This window comes from Xyrauchen texanus, chromosome 43 (assembly GCF_025860055.1).
Source record: "Xyrauchen texanus isolate HMW12.3.18 chromosome 43, RBS_HiC_50CHRs, whole genome shotgun sequence".
NCBI lineage: Eukaryota > Metazoa > Chordata > Actinopteri > Cypriniformes > Catostomidae > Xyrauchen > Xyrauchen texanus.
The window spans coordinates 5,273,331-5,298,662 of record NC_068318.1 but is presented as its reverse complement, the minus strand read 5'-3'; the positions used below and the strand labels follow the sequence as shown (position 1 = coordinate 5,298,662).

General features: G+C 45.9%; 1 protein-coding gene across 1 annotated transcript; it reads right to left on the bottom strand.

Annotated features, from left to right (window-relative positions):
• Positions 1–6,255: 6,255 nt before the first annotated feature.
• On the bottom strand, positions 6,256–22,196 carry LOC127636145 (polymeric immunoglobulin receptor-like). The gene is made up of 8 exons (XM_052116563.1): positions 22,075–22,196; positions 21,590–21,910; positions 9,590–9,910; positions 9,187–9,516; positions 7,030–7,143; positions 6,829–6,927; positions 6,701–6,753; positions 6,256–6,605 (listed from the first exon to the last, which is right to left on the bottom strand). The coding sequence occupies exons 1-8, from the start codon at positions 22,112–22,114 to the stop codon at positions 6,264–6,266; spliced, it is 1,620 nt and encodes a 539-aa protein (XP_051972523.1). The 5' UTR covers positions 22,115–22,196; the 3' UTR covers positions 6,256–6,263.
• Positions 22,197–25,332: the final 3,136 nt, after the last annotated feature.

Here is a 25,332-nt window from a genome sequence, read left to right as displayed (position 1 = left end):
AAAGAGTGTACAGCTTGTATAACAGTGTAAATTTGCTGTCCCCTCAAAATAACTCAACACACAGCCATTAATGTCTAAACCGCTGGCAACAAAAGTGAGTACACCCCTAAGTGAAAATGTCCAAATTGGGCCCAATTAGCCATTTTCCCTCCCCCGTGTCATGTGACTTGTTAGTGTTACAAGGTCTCAGGTGTGAATGGGGAGCAGGTGTGTTAGGAGTACAAAGACAAGTATGTCTTGCCTACAGTCAAGCATGGTGGTGGGAGTGTCATGGTCTGGGGCTGCATGAGTGCTGCCGGCACTGGGGAGCTACAGTTCATTGAGGGAACCATGAATGCCAACATACTGAAGCAGAGCATGATCCCCTCCCTTCGGGAGTGGCCGCAGGGCAGTATTCCAGCATGATAACGACCCCAAACACACCTCCAAGACAACCACTGCCTTGCTAAAAAAGCTGAGGGTGAAGATGATGGTGATGGACTGGCCAAGCATGTCTCCAGACCTAAACCCTATTGAGCATCTGTGGGGTGTCCTCAAATGGAAGGTAGAGGAGCACAAGGTCTCTAACATCCACCAGCTCCGTGATGTCACCATGGAGGAGTGGAAGAGCACTCCAGGGGCAACCTGTGAAGCTCTGATGAACTCCATGCCCAAGAGAGTTAAAATAGTGCTGGAAAATAATGGTGGCCACACAAAATATTGACACTTTGGGGCCAATTTGGACATTTTCACAGGGCAACTCAATTTTGTTGCCAGCGGTTTAGACATTAATGGCTGTGTGTTGAGTTATTTTGAGGGGACAGCAAATTTACACTGTTATACAAGCTGTACACTCACTACTTTACATTGTAGCAAAGTGTCATTTCTTCAGTGTTGTCACATGAAAAGATATAATCAAATATTTACAAAAATGTGAGGGGTGTACTCACTTTTGTGAGATACTGTATCTCCCATCAAACAGGGATCGAATGAGAGTTTCAACCTTTGGACTGGAGTCCCCTTACAACAGGTGTCCAGACGTTTTGTGGTCACCACAGATGCCTCTCAACTGGCACAATTCCAAGACAATTCCCACTGCCTGCTCTGGTAGTCCCTGACAGATTCCCCTCTCGGGTCAGACGCGTTGACACACAACTGGCCCTGGGGGCTGCGCAAGTACTCATTTCCCCCAGTGAGCCTTTTGCACTGGTGCTGTGCAAGGTCAGGGAGGATGAGGAACAAGTCACCTTAGTGGCTCCTTACTGGAACACTCGGACTTGGTTCTCAGATCTCATGCTCCTCACGACCGTACCTCCCTAGCAAATTCCCCTGAGGAAGGACCTTCTTTCCCAGGGACAGGGCACCCTCTGGCATCCACGCCCAGACCTCTGGAACCTCCACGTCTGGCCCCTGGACGGGATGCGGAAGAGCTGAGTGACCTATCACCTGCCGTCATAGACATGATCAACCAAGCCAGAACTCCCTCTACCAGGCAGCTGTATGCCCTAAAGTGCCGCTTGTTCGCTTTCATTCCTGCAAGAGAGGTTGGAGGGGAGGCTGTCCCCTTCCACCTTGAAGGTGTATGTAGCCGCTATCGCGGCCCACCAAGACGCAAGTCCCTGGGTAAGCACGACTTGATTATCAGGTTCCTTAGAGGTGCCTGGAGGCTGAATCCTCCCCGGCCAAGCCTGTTCCCCTCCTGGGATCTCTCAGTGGTCCTCTCAGGCCTTCAGAGACCACCCCTTTGAGTCCGCTTGACTCTCAAGCTTAAGGCCCTCTCCTTGAAGACGGCCCTGCTGATAGCTCTTGATTCCATCAAGAGGGTTGTGGACCTGCAAGTGTTCAGTGTCACTTGCCTGGAGTTCGGTCCGGCAGATACTCACGTCATCCTCCGTCATGCAAATTCTGTTTGCCAATTTCACATTTGCCTTTTCTCAAGTTCAGAGGTATGCGAGGGTCTCCAGAAAGACCCCTAGTGTCACTACATTCATCTCGTTCCCTCCATCAGGGAACGGAGATTACAACCGTAACCATGACGTTTTGTGTAAAACTTGTCACAATGAAGACTGGCATCTACAGTGGCATTTGGTGGACATATGTTCAATCACACTGGTTCCTATCGTAACTGCACATTTGCTCATTGATTAAAATAGCATATTAATGAGAAATCTGAATTATTCCTTAATATTAACAATAGACTGACAACAGCCCAACACGAAGTTAACATGCAGATACGTTTCATTTCATTTACACTTCTGTGTTTTATTGGTATTTGGTACATAGTTGTTCAATATGACATATATTTAAATCAACTTTACCTTGTATGCATTTACAGGTCAATTTGACCTGTTTGAACTTTTACCACTGATTTACATCAACGTAACTTTTTTGGTCTGGAACTTAATTTCATCCATGGAGGTGATTTAAATCTGATAATGTTAAAATTATTAATTTCATGCATTTATAAATGATGTTATAAAATACATTTGACCTGGTATATTTACAGACTTAAAAAAAGCTGTAAAGGAAACAGGCAATTAAGATAGACCAGCTCAAAATATGTCCTCTAAAGTCCATCAATCCAAACTCTGTACAGTGATATTAATACAGACCAAGACACAGGAACACATAATATTCACCATTCAATATCATTTCAGTACACTCAATGTTGTAATACACAAATACAGATGCAAATGAATGTTTAAATGTTCAGAAATACATTAACTGTAACGGTATGTTGATGGTTTTATGCCAATGCACTGTAATTGTGTAAAGGTGCATATATGACACATCAATCAATCAATCAATCAATGAATCGCTTACAATAGTCAAGGCGGGAAGTTAAAAGGGCATTTATCACCCTCTCCAAATCTTTAGGAGGGAGATAAGCCTTTACCTTGGATATAGTTCTCAACTGGAAAAAACACGATTTAACAGTGGCGGATATCTGTTTATCAAGCTTAAATGCACCATCCAACACAACACCAAGACTCCTCACAGTTGAGCGGCTGTTTGAAGTTAAAGGGACGAGAGAATCTACATCAAGCAGTTCAGGGTGTCCAAACACTATGATCTCTGTCTTGTCTCCATTTAAGTTGAGGAAATTTAGATGCATCCACATTTTAATGTCCTTCATACAATCAAACGGGCTGCAGTGGGCCCTTTTTCTTTACGTTCAGGGGCAAATAAATTTGAATATCGTCTGCAAAACAGTGAAAAGAGACATCGTACCTCTCAAAGATGGAGGCCAGGGGCAGCATATACAAAGAAAATAAGATGGGGCCTAAGACAGAACCTTGAGGGACACCGCAGGTAAATGGGGCTGTTTCAGAGGAATAATCACCAAGGTGGACAGAGAAGCTCCTGTCGGTTAGATAGGATTGAAACCACCTTAGTGCAGTACCTTTGATTCCCACACAATCTTCCAACCGTGACAAGAGGATTGAGTGGTCCACAGTGTCAAAGGCAGCAGTGAGGTCTAAGAGCACTAGGACAGCAGATACTCCTGAGTCAACAGTTTAAATCAAATCATTAAAAACTCTTAAAAGTGCAGTTTCAGTGCTGTGATGGGATTTAAAGCCGGACTGGAACTTTTCATAAACATTGTTATTGCTGCATAAAAACTACTTTCTCCAAGACTTTAGATAAGAAGGACAGTTTAGAGATGGGCCTGAAGTCCCATGAATCCTGCTCACCCTCTATATCATAAATTTATGAGAAGCAATAGGTCAACTGGTAGGATTTTACAACAGAGAATTAGAACAGAAAGGTACAATAAATCATTTGTACCTACAGCGATCAGATTGTATAATGATCAAGTACATCGCAAGTTATCATAGTTTTTTTAGTCACTTGATAATATTATACATTTTTTAGCGTTAAATGTTGGATTGTGATTTTCAATTCTGCAGTATTTTTATTTCTTTTTGTGTTTATGTGTTGTTTAGTTATTGTGTTTATGTGTTGTTTAGAGAATATGTTGTGACAAGGGCGCGTATGAATGACTACATGAATTTCCCCTTGTGGGATAATAAAGTTAACCTTGACCTTGACCTTGACCTTGAAGTTGGAGAGAACAGAGGGGTTGAGATTTTCCTTTTTTAGCAGGGGTTGTACAACAGCGTGTTTAAAGGCGGATGGAACATGACCAGAAACAAGACAAGTATTTATCAATGATAAAATACATGGTCCAATGGTATCAAAGACTTCTCTAATCAAACGAGAGGGAATGCTGTCTGAGGGACAATTTGTGGGCCGCAGATGATGGACCACCTCAGATAGGGAGAAGATTGATATGGGCTCAAACTGATCTAGTACCGCAAGGCATATAGGAGGAACAGAGGGATCATGGTCGCAGGATGTGGTTACAGAAGATCGAAGAGCAAAAATCTTCTCAACAAAGAATTCTAGGAAAGAGTTACAGAGGTCCAATGTAGGTGTAATAGGAACAGAGTTGTGGGGATTTGTAATGGTGTTAAACATGTTAAAAAGAACCTGTGGCCTGTGACGGTTGTTTGCGACCATTTTAGAAATAAAATCAGATTTTGCACATTTTACAGCTCTCTGATAATCAGATAGATATTGCTGTAGAATTTCATATAACACTCTGAGTTTGTCTTTCTTCCACCTTCTCTCAGCTTGCCGACATGTACGTCTGATTGCTCGGGTGGTGTCATTTAGCCAAGGCTCCGAAAGCGTTTTAGTGCGTTTCATCCTCAAAGGAGCTACAGAGTCTAAGATGTTTGTGCAGGTTGAATTAAAAAGAGTTATAAGTCCATCAGCACCAGTAACATCACCTCCATCCAAGTTATAGAGCACAGAGTCTTTGAAAGCAGCAGAAAACTGTGCCGGGGTTTGACTGTTAATTACACGGCGGCAGTGTGCAAAAGGAGACTTGACCACAAAACATGGGACTGTAATCGTAAATAAGACAGGGAAGTGATACGAAATACATACGTTACATATTTCATTTACATGAACACACAAGCCATGAGACAGCACAAAGTCTAATGTGTGTCCTTTTTCATGTGTTGGGCCAGACACCGACTGAGTGAGATTAAAAGCGTTAAGAAGATGTAAGAAATCTTTAACCATAGATTTGTTTTCACAGCATACATGTAAGTTAAAATCACCACAAATTATAAAATGATCATAGTTTAACCTTAGACCTGCTATAAAATCGGCAAAGTCTTGCATAAAATCTTTGTTGAATTTCGGTGGACAATACACAACTGCACACAGCGTCGGAGAAGAGGCATTTAATTCGAATAGCTGCAGCTCAAAGCTCGAATAGTTGACACATGCAGACAGCCGACACTGGAAGGTGGATTTAAACACAGTGGCAAGTCCTCCACCTTTACCAGTGGTCCGAGGAGAGCTAAAAAATGTACAGTTTGAAAATAAAAAAAAAGTTTAGAAAAGGAAGCAGACTCACCAACATGAAGCCAAGTCTCGGTCAGCAGCATAAAGTCCAATTTATAAGATATAAAAAATCATTTAGCACAAAAGTTTTGTTGGCCAGTGATCTGACATTAATCAGGGCCATACGAAGAGTTAAATCCAAACTCTCTGGCTTTGGGGCCCGCCGCAGTGCGCGCAGATTAGCCGTTTTCACACCACGTCGACAGTCATGCCGAAATTTCCTCACCGACGTCGGGTTTCCCCACCCGGTGTCAGCCCATGGGGCACCATGTGTCAGGCTGGAAGGAGCCACGACAGGCTGCGACGCAACAGCAATCGGGCTCAACAGCGGGGGGACCGCAACCCCCACCGCAGAGGAGACGAGGATGAGGCACATCCGAGGACCTCAGGTAAGCCTTGAGGCGAACAAGCACTCCGGCACGCCTTCCACGTCTCCTGTGGTGCTTTTTTCGGGGAAAATCACACGGGACACAGCGCAGGTAGTCTGGGATGTTAAACAACCATGGGGGGAGGCCTCCAGCCTGTTCTCCCGAACGATCTCTAGACAGCCCCAAAGCTTCACAGGACACTCGGATGTCGAACAAAGTTTGCCGATCATATACGAGAAGGCTAGTTACATCCCGGCAGCAAAAACACAGAAATAAAACAGCAGCAAACAAAAGGCAGACGCAGCGTGATGCTGACAGACGGCTTGCCTTACACACTGGCGCCATCCGGCATGAGTTAAAAGCAAATACTTCAAATAATACAGCAAATGTTTGATCTTTAACTCACTCATAAGACACTTCTACACACATTCTTACTCAGATATTGTTCACCTAATTATCCTTTTCAATTATTTAATTAAAATAATAATTTTCTGCTCAAACAGTGGCATAACTGACAGTAGCATATTCGCTGTCATTCTGATTATTGCTCAAATTGATCCGATCAACACAGTCAGGTTTCTTGTGAAAGTTCACCACTGCATAATTCAGATCCTCAGTAGACGTGACACAGCACCGACTGTCACTTCTGGGATCTTGAACTGTACAAACAATATCAGAATCAGAGGGTTTAGAGAGTAACTGTACAGTGGCATGAACAGAATCAGATGGATATTTGGCCATTTGTTCAGTACTGTAGACAGTGGATCTTCCTGTATATGAATCATTGTGAAGTCTGATGTCTTTAATCTCCTCGTAATCACAAGCTTTTTGAGGAACCTGAGAATAAAAAGTGAAAATACAGCTCTAGAGGTCTGACGTTCTGATAGCATTCATTAATTTATTCTCAAAACAAACTATATTATTGTACTAACCTCTTCATTTTGTCCTGGTCTGATGTGAGATATTTTGGATGAGGAATCAGCGCCTGTGAAACATGTAATCTCTGTTTTACATAATCAATAACTTTATTCTGCTCATGTTTACTTGTGGCCAGCTTTACCTCGTGTCTGTCGCCTCTTATAGAGAGTCACTATCAGTAATAAAAGTCCAGCAGAGATCAGAACCAGAACAACAGACAGACCGATGATCAGAGACAAGTCTGAAAATACACAAGATGAAATAAAGAGAAGCGGATCACTATGAACAGTCAACACTGAGTGTACTGTGAGATCAATATGTTTGTATTCCAGCACAATGTTACCTGATGAGACTGAAGACATGGATGTGATGTTAGATCGACAGGTTTCTGTGATCAGTGGAGTTGTGATTGATGAGAAGAAAGAAGATGACGGTGATGGTTTCAGAACATTTGTCCCTAAAACAATGATTTCATGGAAACATAAACTAAAGGGACAATTTTCTCACAAAGCATTACTTCCCATTTCTTACAGTGAAAAAGAACGTTCACACGTTCAATAACCAGAATTCATTTTTGCAGACATAGTCACTCACATTTTGTCATGACCTTTGTTAACTGCATATGATCTTAGTTTTAAACATATAAAAATATGTAATTTTATAATAAAAGTCTGGGTCTAAGACAAGGCTAAAATAATTAAATGTATACAGTACATAAAAGGTATCTGAAAAGTATCAAAAATAAATGAAGGTAAAAGTTTCCAATTCACTGTTAATGTGTGCTACATACAGTGAGGAAAATAAGTATTTGAACACCCTGCTATTTTGCAAGTTCTCCCACTTGGAGGGGTCTGAAATTGTCATCGTAGGTGCATGTCCACTGTGAGAGACATAATCTAAAAAAAAAAATCCAGAAATCACAATGTATGATTTTTTAAATATTTATTTGTATGATACAGCTGCAAATAAGTATTTGAACACCTGAGAAAATCAATGTTAATATTTGGTACAGTAGCCTTTGTTTGCAATTACAGAGGTCAAACGTTTCCTGTAGTTTTTCACCAGGTTTGCACACACTGCAGGAGGGATTTTGGCCCACTCCTCCACACAGATCTTCTCTAGATCAGTCAGGTTTCTGGGCTGTCGCTGAGAAACACGGAGTTTGAGCTCCCTCAAAAGATTCTCTATTGGGTTTAGGTCTGGAGACTTGCTAGGCCATGCCAGAACCTTGATATGCTTCTTACAGAGCCACTCCTTGGTTATCCTGGCTGTGTGCTTCGGGTCATTGTCATGTTGGAAGACCCAGCCTCGACCCATCTTCAATGCTCTAACTGAGGGAAGGAGGTTGTTCCCCAAAATCTCGCAATACATGGGCCCGGTCATCCTCTCCTTAATACAGTGCAGTCGCCCTGTCCCATGTGCAGAAAAACACCCCCAAAGCATGATGCTACCACCCCCATGCTTCACAGTAGGGATGGTGTTCTTGGGATGGCATTCTTCTTCCTCCAAACACGGTTAGTGGAATTATGACCAAAAAGTTCTATTTTGGTCTCATCTGACCACATGACTTTCTCCCATGACTCCTCTGGATCATCCAAATGGTCATTGGCAAACTTAAGACGGGCCTTGACATGTGCTGGTTTAAGCAGGGGAACCTTCCGTGCCATGCATGATTTCAAACCATGACGTCTTCGTGTATTACCAACAGTAACCTTGGAAACGGTGGTCCCAGCTCTTTTCAGGTCATTGACCAGCTCCTCCCGTGTAGTTCTGGGCTGATTTCTCACCTTTCTTAGGATCATTGAGACCCCACGAGGTGAGATCTTGCATGGAGCCCCAGTCCGAGGGAGATTGACAGTCATGTTTAGCTTCTTCCATTTTCTAATGATTGCTCCAACAGTGGAACTTTTTTCACCAAGCTGCTTGGCAATTTCCCCGTAGCCCTTTCCAGCCTTGTGGAGGTGTGCAATTTTGTCTCTAGTGTCTTTGGACAGCTCTTTGGTCTTGGCCATGTTAGTAGTTGGATTCTTACTGATTGTATGGGGTGGACAGGTGTCTTTATGCAGCTAAACAGGTGCATCTAATTTAGGATAATAAATGGAGTGGAGGTGGACATTTTAAAGGCAGACTAACAGGTCTTTGAGGGTCAGAATTCTAGCTGATAGACAGGTGTTCAAATACTTATTTGCAGCTGTATCATACAAATAAATAGTTAAAAAGTCATACATTGTGATTTCTGAATTTTTTTTTTAGATTATGTCTCTCACAGTGGACATGCACCTACGATGACAATTTCAGACCCCTCCATGATTTCCAAGTGGGAGAACTTGCAAAATAGCAGGGTGTTCAAATACTTATTTTCCTCACTGTATAACAAAACTCAGCATTACGCTACATGCATATGCAACAGTTAGTATTTTTGTAAACCTGCAAAAATAGGACTGGCCACTGAATTGTGATATTCAATGACGTTATACATTGAGAAATCATCAGTTCTCACCAGTGACAGTGAGCTGGACTTGTGTAATGAAGATCTTGTATTGTTGATCAGATTGAACTCCACACCAGTATTCTCCTGAATTGTGTCGAGTCACATTACTGATGCTCACAGTCAGGAGCTGATCTTCTCTGTCATCATACAGATGAAACTGTCTCTCTAGTGTCCATCTTCTGCTCTCATTCACAGATGATATCTGAGAACATTTATAAGTGTTAGATCGTCTGCAAAGAAACTTGCGGTCGCTCCTGTGAGATCGTGGATATCTGCAGCTGATGTTCACAGATTCTCCTGAAGTAACTGAGAGTCTGATGATGTTCTCACAACAACCATCTGTTAAACATGAAATAAAGGTCATCACTGTTAGGATAAAAAGAGAGAAACAAAACCAATGAGAATAACTCACCATCATTTACAACCAGGTTCAGTTCATAGAAGAAACTGTAGTCTTCAGAAACTTTAAACACAATTTTATAATCTCCAGAATCTTCCACATCCAGCTGTATGATAAACACTTGCAAGAGTCCTACAGATCTGTTATCATGAACAGAGAATCTGCCATTGTGCTGCCACTCCTCAACTTTCTTTGTGGATATCAGTTCAGAATACTGACGAAGTGTTTCAGTTCTCGAAAAATACTTCAACTTCCACTTGTGCTCATGCTCATATTTGGAGTTTATAATAACACTTGCACCTGAATATCCTCTCACAGTCCTGATCTGTTGACCTGTAACACAAAAACAGATAAAAAGATGGAAATGAGTGATGTAATCTTCAGTGGCATGTTTTGATCTTATTTGCATTTATAGAGATAGTTCACCCAAAATTAAAACACATCTCCTAATTTACTTAACATAATAAAAAACAAATAAAGATGTAAATAAAATATTAATTATCTGTTTTTGCACCCACACCCTTCATGTCACTTTGAATATATGGATTTAACAACTGGAGTCTAACGCTAACATGCGTTCCCTTTACAAAAAGCTTCACTACGATGTTGCGCTGCTAAGCGCTAGGGGAACAGCTCTCGCTGTGAGCCAAGCTGAATAATGTGTGGAACACGTCAATGAACATTGACCAGAATTTATAGCCTCGGCTGATGTAATCATTAGATGCACCTGAGGCCAGGCTATAAATGGATACGTCACCAGGTGTCGGTCAAAACCTCTTTTTCAGAGCGATTCTGTTTCTGTGTGTTTCACACACCCTGTCAAAACTTTCTTTCCTCTGTTAGGAGATAGAATCAGTTAGGCAGTGTGCAGTGAACGTTGTTCTATTTTTTCTTCTGTTTAGAAAATATTATATATATATTTCTAAAAAAAGAAAAAAAGAAAAAAAGAGAGAATGACTGAAAGCCACAGAACGGTGCGTGTTCCCTCTTCTCGCTCTATAGCTGAAGACGGCACACATCAGTTTTTGCTGTTTGTTTGGGGGTAAGAGCACGCTGCTCTCGCGTTGCAGCAGGGCGGGTGCGAGCACTGCGATTTGCTTTAACAGGCAGAGTGCGTCGTGCTCGCCTCGCTTGCTTCCGGGAGTCAGCACTCACGAAAAGATCGTTCGTGGGGCTCGTGCATGGATTTGGCTGAGGAGCAAGAGACGGGTTGATCCCTTTCTCTCACTCTCTCCCCAAACCCAGCTGGTCTTTCACATGATCTCGAAGCGCGTTCCGACGCTTCTTCGGATCATGAGGTGGATCGCTATTCTCTTCCCGCCTCCGAGCTTTCCGTCCGCGATAAAAAATCTACGGAGGAATTGCTCGATGTTGTTACTCGTGCGGTTGCCAGATTGGACTGGCCATGCGAAAAAGAGACCCCCAAACGCTCCAAATTAAGGGATAGATTTTATCTTCCAGTCTAAGAAAGGGAACGCCTCATGGGTCCCTTCCCTTTCTTTGATAACCTCCACGAAGAGCTTTTTTGCTCATGGAGAACCCCTAAAAAAAAAAAAAAAAATATATATAAAAAATATATATATATATTTTCTTCCCGTGTTCACATACCCTCGACGTCATTATATTCGACTCTCGTGGGTGCTGAGGCACGGGGGTATTCAGTGATGCCGCCGGTCGAAGAGACGCTTGTGGGCTATCTCTCACCGGGCTCGGCATCGTCACTTAAGAAGCCCTCTCTCCCCTCAAAGCCTTGTAGGACAACCTCCACTTTAGTGGGAAGGGATTATCAAGCAGCAGGTCAGGCTGGTGCTGCTCTGCACACTGTGCTGTTTTTCAGGCGTACCAGGCTGACCTCCTGGACGACCTGAGTGTGGGTTCTGCGCTTGACGAGCAAGCCTCAGACCCACCTCGGTCCTGACTGAAGGGAGGCTCAAAAGCAAAGCGTGGCGAGTCGTGCTCCTCCTCCCAGAGATTGGGGACAGTCTCGCCGCCCTCGCCAGCCCCAGAAGCAAGACCTCAGGACTATAAATTCTAGTAAGAGAAAACCCTGACGGTCTTGTGCCTAGATTAGGGGGTAGCTCCCCTTGGGACGGGGCGCGTGTTTCACTTCACCCCTCCCGGTACCCCCTCGAAGCCCCTCCATTCCCGCCACCTCTTGGTGTTTCGGGTTGCAGAGGCTTCCGTCAAAATTGGGTGTTTTCGCTGTTCCTGCATTTTATTCAGGACGCGAAACACCCGACAACCCCTCAACAGGAAGTGTTAAAATATAATACCCATCTCAGAGATCCTGGCAGCGTGGAAACTTCTGCCGGATATATTCTTTTCTGTGGGTCTTATAAGGGCGTCAGGATTTAATTCTCTCGCCGCTTTTTCGTGTTTCAACGGCATGTTCTCACTACCGTAAACCGGATTTCTTTTTTTGTAAAAAAAACAAACTCAATCTCCTGGTTAAAGGGGCCATGGTATGTGTTACCCTTCCAGAGAGAGAGTTAGGTTATTACACTAAATACTTCCCGTTTCCCATGTAGGGTGAGGGGTGGCGTCTGGCTTAGATCTTAAAGCTTGAACTACCCGTGGGTGTTCAAGTCCAGGATGATGCCTGTCAAGACGGTCGTGTCTCAAGCCCTACAACTCGTTTGGCTGGTCACCATCGATCTTATGACGCACTTCTATACTTCATTTAGAAGTTCTGCCGCAACATGGAAAGTTCCTGAGGTTCACTTCCGGGGGCGAAGTCTTCCAGGGTCAGGTTCTTTCACTCAGCCTAGCCCTTTTTACCCGCACATTCACAATGCATGTTGTAGCGCTGGCTCCTTGCGACTCCGGGGCATCTGCATTCTGAATTACGTAGACGACTGGCTGATCCTAGCGCAGTTCCAGGAACTGGCAGTTCAGCACAGGGACATCGTCTTAGCTCATCTGTTTCTCTGGGGTTGAGGCTCAACGCCAAGAAAAGCGTCCTCTCTCCCACTCAGAACACTGTCTATCGGGGCATCATATGGAGTTCAATCACAATGCGGGCACAACTGTCTCCCGCTAGGATTGAGTCCATTCAGATCACCCTGAGCAAAGTCAGGCTAGGTCAAGGTTGCACTGTTATCAGTATCAACGATTTCCAGGTCTCAGGGCAAACGCGTCCACGGTGATCCCTCTGGACCTTCTGCTCATGAGACCGTTTTTGTTGTGGCCAAAAGCCAGGGGATTTCTTCCAAGCGCCAAAACCCCTGGGCTAAATAGGGTTACGCGCCTCAGGCTTCGTTCCCTTTCTATGTGGTTCAGACCCCGGTTTTCTGCCTTGGGTCCCACTCTAGGTGCATCTTGTTGTCGCAGACTGCTAACGACAGACGCCTCCCTGATGGGCAGGGTAGCGGCCTTAAGTGGTCGTCCAGCTTAAGGGGATAGGAGGGTCGTCAGCTCGGTTGTCACAGTCACTGTCTCGGGTTGATGGCTGTATTTCTGGCCCTGAAATACCTCCTCCTGAGGCTGCCATGTCTTGGTGCGGGTGGACAATACAGCGGTAGCCTCTTACATAAATCTTCAAGGAGACCCACGTTCTTGTCGGCTGTATTTCTGACACGTCGGATTCTCCTTAGGGCCCAGGGTAAGCTCCTGTCACTCAGGTCAGTTATATCCCTGGGTGCCCGTATACAGGAGCAGATTTACGGTCCAGACAGAAAATACCAACGGGGGAGTTAAGAACTCCACCCTAAGGTAGCAGTTGCCCAGAGTTCGCCAGCAAGGGTTTTTGCCTCTTACTGATGGTACCGCGCTGGCCGAACAGGGCTTGGTTCTCGGAGCTAATCTCTTCCCTCGACGGCTCGCCTTGGGCGATTCCGAACAGGAAGGATCTTCTATCTCAGGCACAGGGCAATATTTCATCCCTGCCCCAAATTGTGGAATCTTTCATGTTTGGCCCCTAAGGGTACCAACTGAGGGACACAGGGCTCTCTCCTGAGGTTATCGAGACCTTTTTAAATGCCAGGCTTTTTCCACTTGGAACAAGTTTGGGTGAGATCTTAGGACAGAAGAGGACCTCTTCGCCTCTATGAATAGCGCAATGTCTCCTCTACTTCTCCCTGAAATCACCCAGCCCCCCTTGGGTCTGGATGTTAAGACACATACATGACCCAGAATGCGTCTGTATGTGTTTCTCTCCCTGGTTTCTCTGCTCCCGGGAGTCTTGGCAATGTTCACCAGCAAGGGTCTTGCCTCCTAATAATGGCGCTGCGCTGGCCGAACAGGATATGTTTCTCGGAGTTAATTCCTCTCCTCGACGGCTCGCCTTGGGCGATTCCGAACAGGGAGGACCTTCTCATCCTTGAGGTCATCGAGAGCATTTCAAGTGCTAGGGCTCCCTCCACTTGGAACTGATCTGGGTAGATTTTACAGGGCAGAAGAGGACCTCTTCGCCTCTGTTGATAGCGCAATGTCTCCTCTACTTCTCCCCGAGTCGCCCATTCCCCCCCCTCCCCCTCGGGAGGGGCTGAATGTAGAAACGCAAATGCACCTGCATGCGTTTCCTTCTGCCAAAGTTCTTATTACAGAACCAGCTAACTGCCAGTTTGCTTCAGTTCTGGATTTTCTGTAGAAAGAACTGTCAGCGGGCACTTGCCTCGCCACTGCCAGGCTCTATGTGGCCACTGCGGTTTGCCACGGCTTGGTGGGCGGGGTGCCCTCAAAGAGGCAATATTGCCCGGGCCTACGAGGCGTGCGGTCAAGCTTCGCCAGTAGGTTTCAGGGCGCACTCTACCAGAGGGCTCTCCTCCTCTAAAACCTTGGCTAGAGGTCTCCCTCTGCAGCAAGTTTGTGATGCGGCAGGTTGTCCTCTCCGCACACATTCATTAGATTTTTATAGTTTGGATGTTTTGCCACTCCGGGCTCTTATGCCTTTGAGTCGACATCTCAAGCTCATGTCTGGACAAGTTTGTGATGCGGCAGGCTGGTCCTCTCCGCTCACATTCATCAGTCTTTATGACAAGTTTGTGTTGCGATAGGGTTCTCTTCGCACACATTCATCGAACTTTGTGGGCTAGATGCTTTGCTACTCCGGGCTCTTATGCCCTTGAGTCGACATCTCAGCCCATGCCTAAACAAGTTTGTGATGCGGCAGGTTGTCCCCTCCGCACACATTCGTTGGACTTTTTTAGTTTGGATGTTCTGCACTCCGGGCTCTTATGCCCTTGAGTCGACATCTCAGCTCATACCTGAACAAGATTGTGATGCGGCAGGCTGATCCTCTCCGCTCACATTCATCAGTTTTCATGACAAGTTTGTGTTGCGATAGGGTTCTCTTCGCACACATTCATCGAACTTGATGGGTTAGATGCTTTGCTACTCCGGGCTCTTATGCCCTTGAGTCGACATCTCAGCTCATGCCTGAGCAAGTTTGTGATGCGGCAGGCTGGTCCTCTCCGCTCACATTCATCAGTTTTTATGACAAGTTTGTGTTGCGATAGGGTTCTCTTCGCACACATTCATCGAACTTTATGGGTTAGATGCTTTGCTACTCCGGGCTCTTATGCCCTTGAGTCGACATCTCAGCTCATGCCTGAACAAGTTTGTGATGCGGCAGGCTGGTCCTCTCCGCTCACATTCATCAGTTTTTATGACAAGTTTGTGTTGCGATAGGGTTCTCTTCGCACACATTCATCGAACTTTATGGGCTAGATGCTTTGCTACTCCGGAATCTTATGTCCTTGAGTCAACATCTCAGCCCATGCCTAAACAAGTTTGTGATGCGGCAGGTTGTCCTCGCCGCACACATTCATTGGACTTTTTTAGTTTGGATGTTCTGCACTCCGGGCTCTTATGCCCTTGAGTCGACATCTCAGCTCATACCTGAACAAGTTTGTGATGCGGCAGGCTGGTCCTCTCTGCTCACATTCATCAGTTTTTATGACAAGTTTGTGGTGCGATAGGGTTCTCTCCGCACACATTCATCGAACTTTATGGGTTAGATGCTTTGCTACTCCGGGCTCTCATGCCCTTGAGTCGACATCTCAGCTCATGCCTGAACAAGTTTGTGAAGCGGCAGGCTGGTCCTCTCCGCACACATTCATCAAAATTTAATGGTTTAGATGTTTATGCTACTCCGGGCTCTTATGCCCTTGAGTCGACATCTCAAGCTCATGTCTGAGACCTCTCGCGTTTTTGTGAGTACACTGCACAACCGTAGGGGTCCGGACAGCCCCAAGTGCGGGGGCGTGGGTATTGCGTTCCCCTAGTGCTTAGCAGCGCAACATCGTAGTGAAGCTTTTTGTAAAGGGAACGTCTCGGGTTACATGTGTAACCCTTGTTCCCTGAAAAAAGCGGAACGAGATGTTGCGCTGCTTTGCCGCACTGGGACGTACCAGGACTGCTCTTCAAAAAGAAGTATCTGACGACACCTGGTGACATATCCATTTATAGCCTGGCCTCAGGTGCATCTAATGATTACATCAGCCGAGGCTATAAATTCTGGTCAATGTTCATTGACGTGTTCCACACATTATTCAGCTTGGCTCACAGCGAGAGCTGTTCCCCTAGCGTTTAGCAGCGCAACATCTCGTTCCGCTTTTTTCAGGGAACAAGGGATACACATGTAACCCGAGACGTTTTCTGTGATCGGATCATGCTTGACCACATTTGGAGGTAGTAGAGAACGGATTTTGACCACATTTATAGACTGTTTAAATGCAAATGTGTTATCTGGATACAAACATATAAGTGATTAATTATGTAATGAGTTTGCTTCAGTCATACCGTATGACTCGCATTGTTAAAGCACTGGGTTACAGCTCTTGCTTTTTTATGTTTATTCTGCCATCACAATGTGAAGAAGTCTTGCGATCTTGTCACCTAATTTACATGAGCAATATCCTCTCTCTCCTCAAATCCCTTCTCTTTTTTTCCCATCACTGTAGTGCGCGTGAATCCACAGGCTTCAGTCATGGCACCAGATGCAGCATATTTAGTGCTTACAAATCACCGAACGCGAGGTGAACATTAAATTATTCTAAGCAGAAAACGTCATGGTTACTGTTGTAACCACCGTTCCCTGATGGAGAGAACGAGACGTTGTGTCGATTGTAGTGACACAAGGGGTCTTTCTTGAGGACCTCGCGTACCTCTGAACTTGAGAAAAGGATAATGTGAAATTGGCAGATAGAATTTGCATGACCCGCCCCCGGACATATGGATATAAAGGAGCGGACGTGCATCTGTCAGTCAGGTTTTTCCATTCCTATTCTTTCAGGGGGAAAAGGCTCTGTGGAGACCACAACCTGCCCAGACTGGGGGGAGGTAACTTGTGGCCAATAAACATGGGGGTTGTCAAGCCATATGTGGACATGGTGCAGTGGTAGATCCTGCCTGACAAGGGAGGGGTTGCTACAGACACGGCGACCAGGGGACAGCGGGGACTGCCCAAGGGAGACGTGGGTCCTGGCTGCAGGGGGACTGTACCGCAGAAAATACATCAAAGGGAGTTGCCAGAAGTGGGAACTATGCCTGTGGAGCGCAAGCCCAGAATGGGGCACTTGACTCGTGGTGGGTCTGGCGCAAATTCCTCTGCTGAATTCGCAAGCCAGAGGGCTATGGATGAAGAACATCCAGGAAGCAAGAGTTTAGTGGCAAACCTGGGAGAGAAGGCGCACTGGATCAACTTGTTAAAGGGCGCAAGGTGCAAGCGGAACAGCCAGTCGGCTGTTCCGTATTACCGAGTTCTACAGGTTCGGACCTGACAAAACACGGGATGAGACCGACACAACCCTGAGGTTGTAGAATCTAGCAAAAGTGTTGAGTGTTGCCCAGCCTGCTGCTCTGCAGATGTCTGCTAGGGAGGTGCCGTGGGCCAGTGCCCATGAGGATGCCACACTCCTTGTAGAGTGTGCTTGAACCTGCAAGGGAAACCCACAAGTTGATAGCATCAACAACCCAATGAGCTAACCTCTGTTTGGAGACGGCGTTCCCTTTCTGCCCTCCGCCAAAGCAGACAAAGAGCTGCTCAAATCATCTAGAGCCCTGCGTGTGGTCCACATAGATATGCAAGCAAGTACCAGACACAGCAACGAAGAGGCTGGGTCTGCCTCCTCCCAGGGCAGCTTCGCTTGAGGGTTCACGACCTGATTCCTGAAGGGGGTCTTAGGATGAGGTGAGGCTCTGCCAGACTGAACTCCAGGCAAGTGTTGCTGACAGAGAACGCATGAAGGTCCCCAACCCTCTTGATTGAAGCGAGCGCGATCAGGAAGGCCATCTTCAAGGAAGCGCTTTGAGCACGACTGAATCAAGTGGCACAAAGGGGGATCTCCGAAGGCCTGAGAGGACCACTGAGAGATCCCAGTAGGGGAACAGGCTTGGCCGGGAAGGGTTCAACCTCCTGGTGCCTCTTAAGGAACCAGATAATCAAGTTGTGCTTACCAAGGGACTTACCGTCCACTGCGTCGTGGTGGACTGCGATAGGAGCAACATACACCTTCAAGGTGAAGGCGGACAGCCTCCCCTCCAACCTCTCCTGCAGCAATGAAAGCACTGACCGAACTGTGCATCTTTGCAGGTCTTCAGATCTGGAAGAGCACCATTTTGTGAACAGACGCCACTTTAGGGCATAAAGCTGCCTGGGGAGTTCTGGCTTGGTTGATTATGTCTACGACTGCAGGTGGTAGACCGCTTAAGTCTTCCACATCCCATCCAGGGGCCAGACATGGAGGTTCCAGAGGTCTGGGCATGGGTGCCAAAGGGTGCCCTGTCCCTGAGAAAGAAGGAAAATTTTCCAGGGAGGTGCTGTCGAACCAGGTCCGAGTGTGCCAGTAAGGAGCCACTAAGGTGATCTGTTCCTCGTCCTCCCTGACCTTGCACAGCACCATTGCAAGAAGGCTCACTGGGGGAAATGCGTACTTGCACAGCCCCCAGGGCCAGCTGTGTGCCAGCGTGTCTGTGCCGCGAGGGGCTTCCGTTAGGGAATATCAGAGTGAGCAATGGGAATTGTCCTGGGAAGCAAAGAGATCTATCTGTGCCATGCCGAACCGGTCCCCGATCTGCTGGACCACCTGGGGTTGGACTTTCCACTCTCCGCTCAGCGTAACCTATCATGACAGCGTGTCCGCCATCATGTTGTGGTCGCCCAGGAGTGCCGTGCAGCAACCTGAGTCACGGCTGACTCCAAAGGAGGAGATGGTGGGCGAGTTGTGACATATTATGAGAGCGCACGCTGCCTTGGTGGTTTACGTACGCTACCATTGTGGTGCTGTCTGAACAGATCAAGACATGCTTGCCCTGAACTAGTGGGAGAAATGTCTGCAGGGCAAGTAATACAGCTAACAACTCGAGGCAGTTGATGTGCCGATGCAGGCGGGGCCCCGTCCAGGAGCCAGCAGCTGCGTGCCCGTTGCACACGATGCCCCAACCCCGTTGAGAGGCATCTTTGGTGACCATGACACATCTGGACACCTGCTTTAGGGGGACTCCTGTCCGCAGAAATCAGTGGTCTGTCCAAGCGTTGAAAGTCTGATGGCAGGAAGGGGTGTTTAACACACGGTATGTGCAGTGGCGCCATGCCCATCTCGGGACTCGAGTCTGAAGCCAGTGCTGAAGCCTCATATGCATCATCCCGAGTGGCGCGACTGTGGCCGAGGATGCCATATGCTCCAGGAGCCTCTGGAAATGTTTGAGAGGAACCGCTGTGCCTGGCTTGAAGCGAGCAAGGCATCTGAGCACTGACTGACATTGAGACTGAGTCTAACTATAAAAAGAGATTCTCTGAACCGGAGAGAGCTTGCTTTTATCCCAGGTGACCTGAAGCCCCAAACGGCTGAGGTGCGCGAGCACCTGGTCCCTGTGGGCGCATAGTAACCCTTGAGAGTGTGCTAGTGTAACGAACCCCGCTCCTCTAGTTCTCCCAGCTTCATCGAGCTCACAGGCTCGCTCCCCGAGCTCACACGCTCACTCCCAATCACCCCCCTCTGGCTCTCATGCACGCTCCCAATCACCAGAATATTAGTTTCACCTGTACTCGTCCCAATCACCTGGTTATTCGTTTCACCTGCACCGCTCGTTTTTTCCCCTATATATATCACAACCCTTTCGTTTCACTCTTGTTGGTTATTGTTTAGTTTACCCCTTCGCTTTGCCAGCTCTAGTGTTCCCCTAGCTCCCCTATCTATTCAACTCGCTTGTTTACCCGTTATACTATTCCGATTTACCCGGCTTCGACCTTACGCTTTCCTTGACCACTCTTTCGTAGATTTGCCCCTTTGCCATATCCTGATTCCCCGGCTTCGAACTTACGCTCCCCCTGACCACTCTTCTTCTGGATTTACCCTGTTGTACTTTTGCCTGCTATACAATAAAAGCAGTTTTCATCGACATTGTGACTGTCTCTTCTTGTGCGGGTTACAGCTAGGATGAGATGGTCATCGAGGTAATCGAGTATGCGGATGCCCACTTCCTGTAGCGGGGCAAGGGCTGCCTCTGCGACCTTGGTGAAGACGCGAGGGGACAGGAACAGTCCAAAGGGGAGGACCTTGTACTGATACACCTGACCGTCGGACGCGAGCCGTAAGGAGGGTCAATGCCGAGGCAGAATTGAGATGTGAAGTCCTTCAGGTCTACTGCTGTGAACCAATCTAATGCAAACGCAGGTCATAATTTGTTTCTGCGTGAGCATTCTGAATGGGAGTATGTGTAAAGTTCAGTTGGGAACTCGCTGGTCCAATATTGGCCGCAACCCACCGTGAGTACAATGAAGTAAGGGCAGTAGAGACCCTTCTCCATCATGGCTGGAGGGACAGGCTCTATCGCATCTCTGAGTAGCAGGGTCGTAACCTCTGTACGTAAGGTGCTGGCTTTTCCGCTGCACATGCAGTGGAGCGAATACCGCCAAGACAAGGCGGGAGCCCGGTGAACTGAAACGCGTAGCCGAGTCGTATAGTCCTGGCCAGCCAACGCGATGGGTTGAATAGCGAAGTCCAAGCTCCGTACGAGGGGCACTAATGGGACGATCAATTTTGATGTACCAGGTGGGGCTTCGCAGCACTTAATAATGCGTCAGGAGGCAGAAGGCTTGGGTGCTGAGAAAGACTCAAAGGGCGTGTCTATGAGCAGAACTCTGGCCCGAGGAACCTATCGAGTAGCCGTGAGGGGGAGATGGAATTTTCCAGTCTAGCCTTGCGCTCACAGCGGCCCGGGAAAGCATAGCGGACATCAGCCTCATAAGCCTCAGACTGGGCAAGCAGACGTGAAGGTGGCAGCCCAGACGAGTCATCAGCATCAGACGCCGCTGTGACGCTCTCCGATGCAGTGGCGAAGTCGTCATCCAATTCCGGGGGCTCAAAGGAGAATGTCGGCTGGCTGCAAGGCGAGCCGCTCAGACGAAAGCAAACAAGCGTGCCGGGGGGCTGGTGGTTCGAAGAAGGAACGACGTGGGGGGCAGCTGAAGTGGCTTTCATGAGAAAAGAAACATGAACCATTCGTAATACGCTGCCTGTGTGGCTGCCTGATACGCGAGGCAGCTTTTATGACCATCAGAAGTGGAGAGAAATTATTTTGAGTGGGAAATTGTGATGGAATATCTATCTGATAACCATGGGGACAGATTTGACTGAAATGTGTAAATGCAATCCAGCTAAAGTCTATCCAGATACTATCCGGATAAGAAACGCATGTTAATACAAGATGTAAACAGGGCCTTAGATTTCTGGCCACCATTCACTTAGATTGTAAGGACCCACAGAGCTCAGATATTCTTCTAAAAATCATTGTTTGTGTTCAGCAGAAGCAAGAAAGTCATACACATGAGAGAATTTTCATTTGTGTGTGAACTTTCCCTTTAATGGCGTATATTACCTTAACTTTCCTGTTGACACAATTTAAGAAACATTTCAAGATTTGAACATGAGAAGGAGTTGTTATATTTCATATAGGCAGAAAAAACGATCTCACGTTTGTCCTGATCATTAATAGTATGGGGTTTTGCAGAAATAACAGTCAATGTTTATGTATGGTGTATTGTGAGTTTAAAGGTTTTGAGTTACTCACCTTCTCTAACATTCAGAATCACTTCTGTTTTGGAGTCCAATGCGATTGAACGATAAATTCCACAATAATATGTGTCAGTATCCTGTTTCTTCAGATCTCTGATGATCACAGTGAAGACTGCAGATCTTGTGTCGTCATACAGATAAAATCTTCCATTCTGCACCCATTTATCTTTAATATCAGTTCTGATGAGGTCAGAGCATGATGACCACTTACCTCTACAAAAATACTTATTATTTGACCCATATTGTCTCTCATATTTGCATGTGATGATGACTCCACCCCCTGAATATCCTGTCACACTGATGGAGGTCACAGCACCTGACAGAACAAACAGTCATGATGTTGAACATAAACTTCCAGACTATTTGTCATTTTGGTATATAAACTAAAATTAAAGACTTTCTTCCTGCAATCTGTGTATTTCCTCTAATGAGTTGAAGTTCTTCTGTGATTGTTGGATCAGAACATGATCAGATTCTTACCAGGAATCATCAGCAGAATCAAAGTCAAGATAATGTTCATTCTTCTCTCTTTAAGTGATCTTCTCTGTTATTTGTGGTTCATTCTTCTTTATGTCTGTGACACAGTTCTGAAGCTCTCAGTGTGTGCAAATGCTGCTTCCTCTTCCTCTGTCAAAGAGAGAGAGATAGAGAGAGAGAGAGAGAGAGAAATTTATATAGGGAAGTAAAACAACAAACGTGGAATACAGGAAGCATTTGTCAGTTTATTGCAACATTTATAAAAATGTAAATTGCAACATTTAGCTCAAATGTATCTTCCTTTTATATAGGGGTGAGCGGGGCACTGACTAACACTTTTCGGCTTTCTGAAGTTTGCGTACATGCACTTAAGGTTTGAAATATTATGAATTTTACACGTCTGGAACAAATATTAGGTACACACTTATACTTGGTATACACTTATTTTCATGATCTCACAGGAAAGAAGTGAAATGTTTCATGTTACAGGTGGGGCACTTTGTATCATCACAATAAGTCATTTTAAAATGCCCCACTAACAACTGTAGCTTATTCAAATAAATAGAAGATAAACTAAAGTATTATGACAAATAATGTGTCAATAAATTTATTTATTAAAATGTTCATAAAAATTATAGTCTTTATTTGGACATTTAATATTAAGTACACAACAAAGACACGACAACGGCTTAAATAATGCAAGAAAGGATATCCCAGATGTTAGCTAGCTAACAGATAATCCAAGATAACCTTGTTTTAAATAAACACTATACAAATGAACTTCCAAGTGAAATATTACTGTGGCAGCGGGGGCGTGGTCAAGCGCCCGTCCGGGAGAGAAAAGCGGTAAGGGCGCTCACACCTGAGCTAAATTATGTCTAACACCTGTCTCTAATTGCAGTAGCTTGAGGAGAGAGAGAGAGAGAGGGCTCATCCGCCCTTGGAATCGCCGCCATGTGGTCCTCCGCGAGTCGTACGGCTTCCTCCAGCGTCGCTGGGCGGTGACACTGGACCCACTCTGCCGTTCTCCGGGGCAAGCGCTGGACAAACTGCTCCAGTACCACCTGATCGACAAGTCCCTCGACGTCGCAGTCCCCCGCAAGCAGCCACCTCCGACAGGCATCACAGAGCCGCTGGGCGAACGCAAACGGGCGGTCGGATTTACCCAGTTTCAAGGCCCGGAAGAGCTGGCGACTTTTTTCCGGGCTCCGACCAACCCGTTGCAGGATTGCTCTCCTCAAGTCGGTATAAGCCAGGAGGCTTGTTGCCGGAAGTTGTTGTGCCGCGAGTTGTGCTTCCCCGGACAAGAGAGGGACTAGGCGGGCTGCCCACTGGTCGCGTGGCCAACCCCAAATTTCCGCCGTGCGCTCAAAGAGGTCCAGGAATGCCTCCGGATCATCTGCCGGCCCCATCTTCTGTAGCGCGGGTGGGGGCAGTGTGGCGCGGGTGTCCGGGGTCGCGGCTGTGTCTGGAGCGGCCTCCTGGCTGAGGAGGCTCCGGATGGCAAGCCAGTCCTCTGCTTGAGCCCGCATGATCTCAAAGAAGCGACGATCCTGGTCCTGTCGGAGCTCAAGCAGAGACTGTTGGTGGCTCTGATGGAGCGTAGCGAGGGACTGGAGGACTTCCGCCAGCTGGGAGGACTCTATGGGGCGACTCTGTTCCATAGCTTGGACAACTGTTCCTAAAAAATTCCCGGGTTTCGGCACCAGTGTAAAGGGTTTCCACTGAGGAAGGGACGGAAACAGCAACAGGTTTCAGGTAAGGTTGCTTTTTAATTTTCAAACAATAATTTGCACCCAGATTCAACACAGTAGCTTCTTGGCCTTCGTGTCGGGCTCTGCCCTTGGGCTCTGTTGCTGCTGCTTTTTATGCCGCTCTCCTCAAGCTACTGCAATTAGAGACAGGTGTTAGACATAATTTAGCACAGGTATGAGCGCCCTTACCGCTTTTCTCTCCCGGACGGGCGCTTGACCATGCCCCCGCTGCCACAATTACATTTCCTTCTGTAAAATGAACATTTCAAGGTTTATTACAAATATCCTTGATGTGGCAACGAGTAAACAAATGAAGTTTCGATATACCCGTGTGTGTGTGTGGAAACACGTGAGTTACAACTAGCCTGCATTAATTTGTGTCACATCAGAGACTCTCAAGCATAAAGAATGATGATATTTTCCCCTCCTTAAAGGTGCATTCAGTCATTGTTTCCTTGTTAAAGAAGTTTAACTCCTAAAGACATGAACTGTAATTTTGTAATATATCATGAGCACTCACATTAAAATGAAGACTCCAGTCATATCAGTACTCTTATAAAAGCAGTTTTATTCTACATGGAGAGGGTCCACACATGTTAGAGTCACATGATCAGCCGAATAGTACTCGTGTAATCTCAGTAACGTCCTGTTATTGGACACTTTCATTGATTAAAGTAATCATGTCTGACTGTGAATAATACATTTCTACAATGCCATCTGAAACTGAAAACTAGTGATTTTAAATGATGATGCATTCAAGACACTAGGTGTCAATGTAAGAGTTGTTCAACACCGCCAAAACAATTTAAGTGAATGAGAACGATTCAATCACTTAAAAACACTGATTCATTCACAAACGAAACACCAGAGAAAAAGAGCAGCGTTCTGTAGTTGCACAAGTATTTTTGTTTATTTGTTTGTTATTATCGGTACATTAATTATGAGGGAATGCGAAACTATTGAGAGGACACAGTAAATTTGACATCTCATTTGGCATCTGTCTCTCTACTGACTGTTGTAATCAATCTCTATTTTTTTTTCCTCTTTTGGAAATTTCTGGAAATATAATAGATATAAATAAAAATATTTTTTTCTTTTGTTGTTGAAGCAAATGGGAACACAAAGGTGTAAATAAATATTGGCAAACACAATAGAACAGAAGAGGACACTTACACACACACTTCTGTACATCTATCAAGGTGAGGGCCGTGTAAATTAACCTGCTAAGCGAGGACCACCATTTCTGCTACATTTACAGAAACAGAAAAGGGCAGCGTTTTACCAGCAGAGGGAGGTCCTTTTCATGGGGTGCTATTGTTTTAGTGTGGACAAATAATGCAAAAAAAAATGCAGTTTGTGGTTCATTAACAGACTACATAAAAATCTATGTTAGAACCGTTGATCAGACTTCTGATGATGCCATCTCCAGTGACACCTTCGGCTTCAGGAAATTGTTTAGGTGTTTTTCAAATTGTTCTTAATTTTGTAGATCAGTAAAAAAACTAAA